Source organism: Zychaea mexicana (genome assembly GCF_025766255.1).
Source record: "Zychaea mexicana strain RSA 1403 chromosome Unknown BDB00scaffold_63, whole genome shotgun sequence".
In the NCBI taxonomy this organism is placed as follows: domain Eukaryota; kingdom Fungi; phylum Mucoromycota; class Mucoromycetes; order Mucorales; family Lichtheimiaceae; genus Zychaea; species Zychaea mexicana.
The window spans coordinates 37410-47625 of NW_026516726.1; the positions used below are offsets into that span (position 1 = coordinate 37410).

The 10216-nt window shown below is 41.0% G+C and overlaps 3 protein-coding genes across 3 annotated transcripts; all 3 read right to left on the minus strand.

Moving 5' to 3' along the window:
- Positions 1–2012: 2012 nt before the first annotated feature.
- Positions 2013–3977, minus strand: BDB00DRAFT_834869 (Rtr1/RPAP2 family-domain-containing protein). Its single transcript, XM_053124353.1, has 3 exons — positions 3428–3977; positions 2417–3319; positions 2013–2312 (listed from the first exon to the last, which is right to left on the minus strand). The coding sequence occupies exons 1-3, from the start codon at positions 3934–3936 to the stop codon at positions 2036–2038; spliced, it is 1689 nt and encodes a 562-aa protein (XP_052977286.1). The 5' UTR covers positions 3937–3977; the 3' UTR covers positions 2013–2035.
- A 1187-nt stretch (positions 3978–5164) lies between these two features.
- Positions 5165–5425, minus strand: BDB00DRAFT_767813 (uncharacterized protein; the record flags this gene model as incomplete). Its single annotated transcript, XM_053119700.1, has 1 exon — positions 5165–5425. A coding segment is annotated over one exon (261 nt), but the record flags the coding sequence as incomplete, so codon positions are not given.
- BDB00DRAFT_874713 (uncharacterized protein) lies at positions 5426–6796 on the minus strand (the record flags this gene model as incomplete). Its single annotated transcript, XM_053127254.1, has 6 exons — positions 5426–5474; positions 5553–5773; positions 5845–6001; positions 6100–6407; positions 6591–6664; positions 6757–6796. 6 exons carry the CDS (start codon positions 6794–6796, stop codon positions 5426–5428), a joined length of 849 nt encoding a protein of 282 aa, XP_052977288.1.
- Positions 6797–10216: the final 3420 nt, after the last annotated feature.

A 10216-nucleotide genomic window follows, 5' to 3' on the forward strand; every position in this document is an offset into this window, starting at 1 on the left:
CGATTAATCTATACATGTATTTCTAGCATCAATTATGTTGTTTGAATTCTTCGTCTTCATACTTTTGTCCTTCCTCTCTTTCTTGTTAAGTTTTATTCTATGCTCCACCAACATAAGCCAACACCACTCTTTCTATCTATTTTACTACTATTGTATCTATCATTGTTAGCAGGAAATAAACGTGTATCAGCAGCACCGAAAGACTTGATTGATGAGCAAGAAAACATAGCAGCAGAAGATAGTGTATTCGATGGTGATGATGGCGACGATTTGCCCCAAATAACACTCTCGCAATATATGGTGTCAGTCAATTACACTTCGCATGAATGGTACGAAGACAAACGGATGCCACGTAACGTATGGCGAGAGTCAATCACAGGGATGATACCATTCTATCACAACTGGGATGTAATGAATGATGACTATTTTTTAGTGTTTAATGTTCGAGATGATTCTTTTTGCGTTTGGGAAAAAATTACAACAAGAAGAGCAAAAAACATGAATAAACGGCCACTAATATTCTTCATTCTATGCATTGTATGATGAAATTAATAGGGAAACTTGATGAATCTTCATACAGCATGTCCTGGATCCTTATCAGCTTCAAACTTCACCGGACTCAATAATTTGTCGTCATTTCCCGAACAGTTATTAGATGACGATTGCGAAGCTAACGGCATAATACGGCGAGTAGCGCTTGTGTCACGAGGTGACGGTTGTTCCTGGTCGACCAAAGTTTCACACGCGCAATCAATCATGGGATCATACAACATGACACTTGCTGGCATAATCTTGTATGAAAAAACTAATACTGACCCTACGGTGAACGGAAAAGACGATGTTTTCGACCACGATGAAATCAAAAACAAGCCAGAAAATGACCTTATTGACGTCGAGCGACCGCCTACGACATCATCAGCGAATGGTACTTCATCAGCAATGGTCCCTGTAATATTTGTCAATGAAACTATCGGCAGCTTATTACTACAGACAGTGTATGCCAGTAGCAGCATGACGACGCTATCCAGAGTTTTAGTGTATAACGAAAACATATCTACCTCGGACATTGATAATGATGTGAACGAAGAAAAAGAAGAAGAAATTCGGGAGCAGCAAGAAAGCACCAACAAACTCATTTTGGCAGGTCAATTGATTGTCAACAGTGTTGCTATTACCTTGGTGCTGATTCTGATTGCGTATGCATGCCATCGTTACCGACGACGACAGCAGCAGCTGGCAGCAGGCAGGATGCTGATGATGAATAACCAACGGCAACCGCTGTGGGATGACAACTCGGAGGATACGAGCATATTTGATTCGACAACTAGTAGTTTCTTAGCGATCATGCGACGGCGGCATGAATCAGTCGAAGAAGACGACGAAGATGCTGGCATTGGATGGCAGCAACTGGACAAGTATCCGAAAATGAAGTATGATCCGTTGATTATACGTAACAGTACATGTGCTATATGCTTGGAAGACTTTCGAGTTTGCAAACGAGATACAAACAGCACAACATCATCAGATACTGTCGAAAAAGATAGTAATAATAATGCTACCAAGTTAGTGCGCCTGCTCAAATGTGGTCATGGATTCTGCGTATCTTGTATAGGTAAAGTATATGTGTATAGCAACTTATAGTGTCTACTCACATAACGAATTACATAGATCCGTGGTTAAGTAACAAGTCCCGAAACTGCCCGCTTTGCAAACAAGATTGCAGTACTCATGATTTTGACGCTGCTACTACTGCTACTATTACTAAACCAGAAGCAGCCCAAACTAATACCCTACGAATTGACGGCGAAGCATCTCACTGGATTTCTTCGCAACGCGCGTCATCAAGGCGTACTCGAAGAGCATCACGACCTCCATCTTTAGCAACAGAGAACAATTAATTATTCTTGTCATTTTCCCCCTTCACATACACGCTATCTTCTGTTCACATCCTTCTCTGGCTTATAATAATATTTCTGCATTTACAATTCCCAGATGAAAACACACACAAAAAAAGAGAGAACATAAAAAGTTTATTTTATGTACTTGCAACGCGCAATACGCGCACACATGCATCCACCTTATCACCGCTTTCTCCTATAGCCTTGCAACACTCTTCGAAATTATGCTGCCACGAGGTGTTTTGGATCGTCACATCTGCAAGTGCCTTGAACAGAACCAGGGTCATCATATAAGCTTCAGAAGAATTCAGTACAACCATGGATGCATCAGCGAACCGAAATGTTTGTATCAGATTGATAATGTCGTTTTCCAGCGCGTTTTCTAAGCCCATCTGTGCACGGACAAGTCCATAGCTGCAAAACAAAACATAAACTTCAGTACTTTTCCCTTCTCATGCATACTGCATGTGCCATTCTTTCTTTACTGGATTTTTCGATCCACTATGCGTTCCTCTTACGTTTCCAATATCCGCTCACTGAAGATCTGGCCACGCATCAAAGAAACTTCGTCGCGAATCGTATTGTCGTCTTCCTCACATAAAAGTTCGCGCATATTGACCTGGGATTGCGATTTTAATTCTTCAAAGTACCTCCGTGTAGTTTTGGTTGTCAGCCTATCCGTCATTGTCCATATCTTGCCGAATAGTGACATCTCTGGTACTTGACGCTTTTTCTTCTTTGACGACGGCTTTGGTATCTCGGGTATTACAACTTTGACGGTCTTCGGTGCTGCTGCTTTCGGTTTCTGCTGTTGTTGTTGCGAAGATGATGGTAATTCTGAGGAGGATACTGGTAATGTTGTTGTCATTGTTGTCATTTCTAATGCTTGGTTTGCCGGTGCTCGCTGTTGGTGGGGTTCACCTTGGTGCGACGGTGCTGATGCCTTGGGCTTGATTTCATCCGGTTTATCCGCTTGAAGATCCTTCAGCATCATCATCGTTTCCATGGCATCCTCCAAAAGAGCTTCTTCGTCTTCAAAAACAACCGTTTCCGAATCCACTGTTGTCGGTGATAGTGGTTTCATATCATCACCTCCATCCGCCTGGTCTCCATGTTGTAATACTAGTGTCGTTGGACCTTCCACGCTTTTCCGTCGCATTTGAATTTGGAAGCCTTCGATAGCGTCATGGATGCCATCTTTCGGCATGTTAGGAGGTACGGCATTCGGACTGGTGTTTTCTATGATGCGGATTTCATTGCCGGTGTCCGTTTCGAATGATGTTGCAGTAACATTTGCAGTCAAGGTCCCCGTTGTTGGTAAAATAGGCACGTTTTCCAACAGTTTTTGTACATAATCAATTCGTATCTGATGTCCTGTCCTGTCCTTTCTTTTATCCTCCTTTTCTCTCTGCAGCACTTTCCTAACAAATTTACAGGAAGCATACACTTGATGTTAATGTAGTGTCACAATAAGTTTTAAAGAGAGGAAAAGGAAATAAAAATATGAGAAAGAAACAAAATATATATACTTTAGATCTTCACTCGGTAAAACAATCTGAATCGGCGGTGGCACTTGCAAATCACGGAACCATACAGGCTCTTCAGACAGTTGCATTCTGAAATACTTTGATTTCTGCATACAATCATCAGAGCAATACGATGCCAGTTCGGATTGATCGTAGACTTTGCGCTGCGACAAGGAGATTCTATACCGTGGCTGATTTTTCTGCGGCGTACGATCGCATAATGGGTATCCGCAATAGTCTTGGACGGCACGTTCTTCAACAACCTCGTCGTAAGTTTGTGGCTGTAAGATCGCCGCAGCCTGTCGCAGCAGGTGAAGCGAAATTTGACGTTTGGAAAAGAGTTTCTCCTGCCAGGAAAATGCCAGCTCTTGCGATTGCAAGCGTTGTTCAGCACTTGCTTTGATAAGCTTTTGTTTTGCAGACAGGGCGGGTTTCTGTTTTCTGTTGACCGCAGGATTGTTGGGTCTTCTGTTGTTACTTTTAATGGTAGTGGTGTTGTCGTGCTTCTTCATTGTTAATCGTGTGTGGTGGAGGAAAGAAAGTAAAAGAAATGGCGGAGCTTGTATGTAGAAAGCGAAATAATATGCAATTTTCGTGTGTGCAGCGCGACTCCCTTTTGACAGTTCATTCACTGTCAGGTCACGGTCACCGGCTTTCCTCCTCTATCGTTAGCATTGTCTGCTTATAGCTCGACCTCTGTCTACCCAATCTACGAAAGGCTCTTATTAGAACAAAGCTATTTTATCTCTTTTCGCAAAAGAGCATGGTGTCATGCCTGCTAAAGATGGTATTACTGTAACGGCGAAATGGAAACTATGACTGGGACGCGTTCTACTCACAAACGCTGAGCTCATAAGTTTACAAAAGGAATCTTTAACAGGCTGGGAGGATTCAAGATACTACAACAATGTCATTTTGCGTGTAATAGGTCATACTTGTGAGTGACGCGTACAAATGTGCCTTTAAATGCACAATCTACATATTCTCAAAACGTGTTTTAATAATGTAGTATATCTGTTTGCTCTCAGCTAGAGATAAATAGACATTATACAGTAGCATTACCTTGATGGAAGCCGAGGAGTGGTTCGTTGAATCCTCCTGTTTTTATGCATCGAATTTGTAAGAGAAATTGATCAGAAAAGGGACGATACCAACAACATACAGCGAAGAGTATAGATGAATGATCATGTAGCATCTCTTATGATAGGTATAATTTGAGTGTAGGAGTTGGTAGGTGATGCAGGTTTTTCTTAAATGACACATGTAAAACAGGATATAGAATATGATATTTAAAGTTCGTAATGTAAGAAAGTGAAGAAAATGATGGAAAACAAGGAAATTGATGATAATGACAATATTCGATCAGGTCGGGCGCTGACGCTTGTTTGCTGATGAGAGTTTTGGTGACGATGGAGAAGATGCTTTTGTTGAACGTGAAGTGGATGGAGACTCGTAATTTGGTGGAAGACACCAGTGTCTTTTGAAGGAGGTAGTGGTAGGATGGGGTGTGCTTTTGACGGCAGCCAGCATTTGCTCCATGATATTTTTCCCGGTGAGCGCGATTTTTAGCAGAGGAATTACTCTTGTTATGAAATTTTGCTCGTTGCTTGGGTGTTCAATCGGGCGAAAGCGTCTTATTCTTGTAACCAAACCTTCTGGGATGTCTGCATCGACCAACGAGACCTTGCCACCTGTTTGTATGCAAAAAAAAGATGAGGGAACCTAACCACCGGCCCTTGTTTAAAAACCTGATTTAGACTTACCATTCATAGAGTATTCGACGACATGGGAACGGTGGAGTAGTGACGGAGCATAGGTGACATCAAGCAACATATCCCGGAGTACAAGTGGCATTTTGAGGGATCCATCTGTTAATGTTTTTGTTTGGTCGTTTTTTGATCCAATTTCAGTGCAGCCAAGCTCGATTGGTCCAGAAGCAAAGACAGTGTCGACACGTCGTCCCATCCTACGCCTTTCAATTGGATCGATAGCTGATAGCTTTCACTTTGCATTTTTGCCATTTCCACTGCTTTCGCTTGACTTTTCGGAGCTATACATAGTAAATAGAGAGATCAGTACATTGTTTCTTGCGTCTTTCACATCCTCCTTGATCATCTGGTTACTCTACCCTTTAGCAGTAATCAGCGTATCCTCAAAGATGGTGGCAAAAAAGCCAAGAAACTTGTAGAGCTGATCTGCTTCTGGAATGCTAGTGATGTCGAGTGTCTTTTTTTTGAGAAACGGCCTTAATACGTTTTGCAGCTCTGTTGACAGCCAAACCTTGAGTGAATCATCGCATGGATTTAATGGCATTCTGCGAGCATACATGAATACTTCTAACGGTGACTTCTACAAAATATTGATTGTAAGTATGTATGGGATTCCGTTTTCTCTTGTTGAAACGGAGGCAACAAGCTTACCATTTCTTTCAATTCATTGAATGTCGACGCTAACTCCTCTGGCACCTTGCACTCTTCCAAAGGTCCACCCTTCAAGGACACTTCTTCCAACTCATCTTCGCTAAATTCACTTTGCCAATTGTCATCAGTGATGTCTAAAATTAAAGACATTGATGGACTAAAAAATTTAGCAGGCAAGTTAGCATATAGTTTATGCATAGTGGGTATTTATGTTCCTGATTTTTGATCCTTACTGGTACATAGTAGTTGTATAACAAGGTGAAGCTCATCGCCTTCTCCTTGACTGATTCAGCCCTGCTGCCTTGGCGCTCTGCCTCCATTTTTGTCGCCTGCAGCATCCAAAACTTGCTACTATCTAACTTCTCAAAGCTCGCATGCAGCGCCTCCTTGTCTTGGTCCGTGATCTTGACCTTCAATACTGTTGTTGTAGAGGTAGTGGTAGTGGTAGTAGTTGGTGAGGTATTAGTGTCGAAAGAGTCGGCTTCACCGTTAAATTCTAAGCCACCAGTCGAAGTGATTGCAAGTTTTCTCTCTAATGTTTCCCATGCATGTGGATCAGATACCTTGAAAAAAGAAGAAAAAATTAGCTTCGCTACTACAAAAAGCAAATACTATGATCAATATAAAGAATAGTAAGTACTAACTAGTATTAAGCTGGTAGATTGAGCGCTATTTGTCAAACTTTTCATCCAAGTGCTTTTGAAGTCTCAGAATGAAGTATTTCTGTCCTTGGAGTTGACAATCACGCTATCAAGACGGTCCAAGACCGTTTGAAGGGTGACAGTGGTGTTGCTGTCTGACTGCGACAAAGGCTTGAATACTATCACCAGAGACATCGGTTATTTGTTGTACTTATACTAGTGCAAGCTTATTTACTGAAACATTTATACTGATAGCAGTAGTAGTAGCTACCTTCGTCGATTGAAGTAACGAGTTCAGCTTTTGTTGACATGGCAACTAAAGTGAATGTGGTTACAAGAGAGAAAATCAAAGTGCTGCGGAACGCGAGCGCCGAACCATGTGGGGCTTTTTGAATCATCAAGACAGTGATTGTTCTTCTCCACTCACAACAGGGCTGAGTTTCTGGCTTTGCGTTTGCCGCGAATCTCTTGATCCAGATCGTGGCAGTTTCATGTTTGACAACTGGCAATTGTCCTTTCGACAGACAGGGTCTATCCTTCTTTGTTACTCACGGTAGAGTGCTGCGTATAAAGCTTAGTAGAAGAGTGTTTATGCTAGAGTGTGTACAAAGATAGAAAGAAAAGCGTGGGGTTGATTAATCAGGCAAAGACTCATTTACGATACATAATAAGACATGTCACTTTCTTTTGAGCTATATGCAATCTAAGAGCGTTTCACGTTGCGAACCTGTTGTTACTATAGGCATCTTACAGTTATGCAGCTTAAAGCTTTGTTGCAACACGTTTAAGTAGTCTTTTCTAACACACTTGCACCGACAAGCCGGACATGGCTAGATTACATATGCTAATGCTCGACCCACTTGCTGTCGCCGACATACGAACATTCCGCCCTCACCATGACAACAAGATAAGTCATCATGAGGAAGACCTAGTGACCACACGAACCGTACTGCTCGAATAACATGATAGAACGCTTCCAACCCTTATCATATGAACGAAAGCTTTGGCAGATGACGTATTGATGCAAAGAAAAATGATATGCATTTGTTAGCATATAAAGACGACGACCGCCTTGGGTATGTAATGTTCATCATATTTAGAAGCTATATCTCGATTGGTCACGATGTAGTGTATGTTTAACTTGTGCTTCCAGCATTAAACAAAGAGAAATAAAAAGATTGATTTGCTTGTATTGTTGCTATATTATTACAAAACGGTTGATACTGCACATGTACATGCGTACAGAGTGTGATAAGTAGAGGATATAGACTGTTTCATGCTATCATAAATTACACATCAAATCAAAAAATTACATATGTGAAAGAGAGAGAGAGAAATGAAAAAAATAGATGAGACGAAAAATAGTATAACACTGCAAAACAATATATGGAAGCAACTACAAAGCGCCTTGAAGCTCCAGATCCACTACTTCTCTCCTCCCTTCTCTTGCTGTCAACATGTTCGCTGGTAACGGGTTTATGTTTGATCATGGATAATGATGGGTGCGGAGTATTAGGTGCTGTTGTGGCATCGCGCATAGCACTGCTATTCCTGCTCGTTCCTCTGCTCCTTGTTGTTCTTGATTATCTAACCCCAGACTACGTGGATTCAGAAAGGACAAGCACGATCCTACTGACGATGATGAGGATGTTTAGAGTTTAAAAAATGAGTACTATACGTGACTAGACAACTAATTAAAGAATCCATTTCTGTCTGTGATAAATAACATACCTTGAGGACAATATCCTAGAGCATTCTCAATACGAATAAGGTCCAGCCTGACAGAAAAAAATATGATGAAGCGTCTTTATTAGTACGATAGCTCAATATATTACTTAGCTGGAAGCAGTCAAGTTAATTAAGGGCATTTGATGATGCTGTTCACACAATTGAAGGTGTCGAAATAGATAAAGAAAAAAGAGAGGAAGAGAGAGACAGAGAAACGGTACTCCGAGCAACAGTGATTCAGGTTATCTTGTGAGGACGGAACTGACAAGGCCATCCCCACTGATGCACAGTAGTCCATCATGAGCAAACAGCAAGCGAGGACGTTACTGGCAAAGTACTCTGATGCATCATGATAAAATAGTGGTATCCCAGATTTGGGCTTCCTTGTGAGGACGGAACTGACAAAGGCCTTCTGATACCAGAAGAAATCGTACCATTGCTGATGCTTCTGTACATAAAAAGGGTCTACGAAGAAAACAGAACTATGGCGAAGTGCTGCGGGAGTTAATCCTTAACTGTAATTCCTTAAAAGGTTTTATAGATTAAAGGTAAATCATTGTTTAAAGATATATATAAAAAATAAAAAATTAGATTATAATTTTTTTAAATGTTTAAGATTTTTTTTAACTTTTTTTTTAATTCTTTAAAGGTTTAGGTTTTGTATAAACCTTTTTAAACTGTTTAAAATGTAATATCCTTTAATGTTTAATTCAAACCTTGTAGTGGTGCAACAGTAGTGAGCAAGTCCCTTCTCTAGCCAAGGAATACTTGGACAAAGGCTAGCTTGACAGTGAAAGACATAACTAAAATTAATTAGCAATTTATTGCTAAATTAATTGTTATGGATTGAAACTCTGTGCGGATAAAGAAAGCAAGGAGCAAAAGCCACTATAATTGAAGAGCAGCACTGTCCAATAGGAAAGCTCAATAAGAATGAGATGGAGTAATATAGCCTATAATAGTAGAATGTCACGAACGGTTGCTGCGGTGTTACACATCTGTTGCCATTGATCTCACCGTAGCAACATAATCGTATAATATTTTCATACGCATTATGGATGATTTGCTATAACTCTGCGTCTTCTCATCAAGATTAAGGTAATACAGCAACCATGGAGCTTTCTTAAGTATCTGGTATCATGACTATGAGCAGGGTACCTTTAATTAAGACTTGCGATAGCGGATGACGATTCATCAGCTAAAGAGATGAGTAAATTATCTAAAGGTTAAGAAGTTATTGATTTTACACGAAAGTGTCTTGTTTGAGCCCGCAAGTTTTTTTAGCCGCTAGGTCTCACTATGTTTCTGTAGGTGCGTTTTTCGCTTTAACATACTTTGCATTCGTGAACACTCGATCCATCTACATCCAAATTCTAAGGTTGCCGTTTGGAGCTTTTGAAACCTGACAAGGTCTTGGAAGGTAGTTAAAGGTGTCCGAAAAGTTACAAACGGCAGCTAACGGCAATTTGTATCTTTCGGATGTATCCCTTTCAAGGCCTATAGTTGGAAGGGCTTTTAGTCTACATAACAGCCCCAGCAGCTTAGACAGCAACCACATTCATCATGTTTAAAGAGTGGCGTTTTGAATAACACGGCATCGCAAGTTTGCACATACTCTATCAAGTTTTCTTGCTTGATGATTATTTTGGCGGCGTGAATTGTTGCTGGAGGGTAGCTCGGAAGTTTAGTCGTCATAGTGGATGCGTCAGCCTACGCCTTCGAGTTCGCCCTTCTGAAGGTACGCACTGCTGCGAATAGATAAAAGCTTCATTTCGACGTCGCTCAATGTTTGTACGGCCAAAGTTGAAAGCCGGATCGCAGATTAAAAACTACCAGCTGCAATGCTTGTTCTGATACGTTTACCAATTCCACCAATTGAGCCGGGATAGAAAAAGCTGGATCCGTTTAGATGGTCAGTGGGATGGTTGAAAGCATAGGTGTCAGCGTCATGGCAAATTTGTTGCAATTAATGTTTGGTGTTCTTATGATAGCAGCGCCTAATG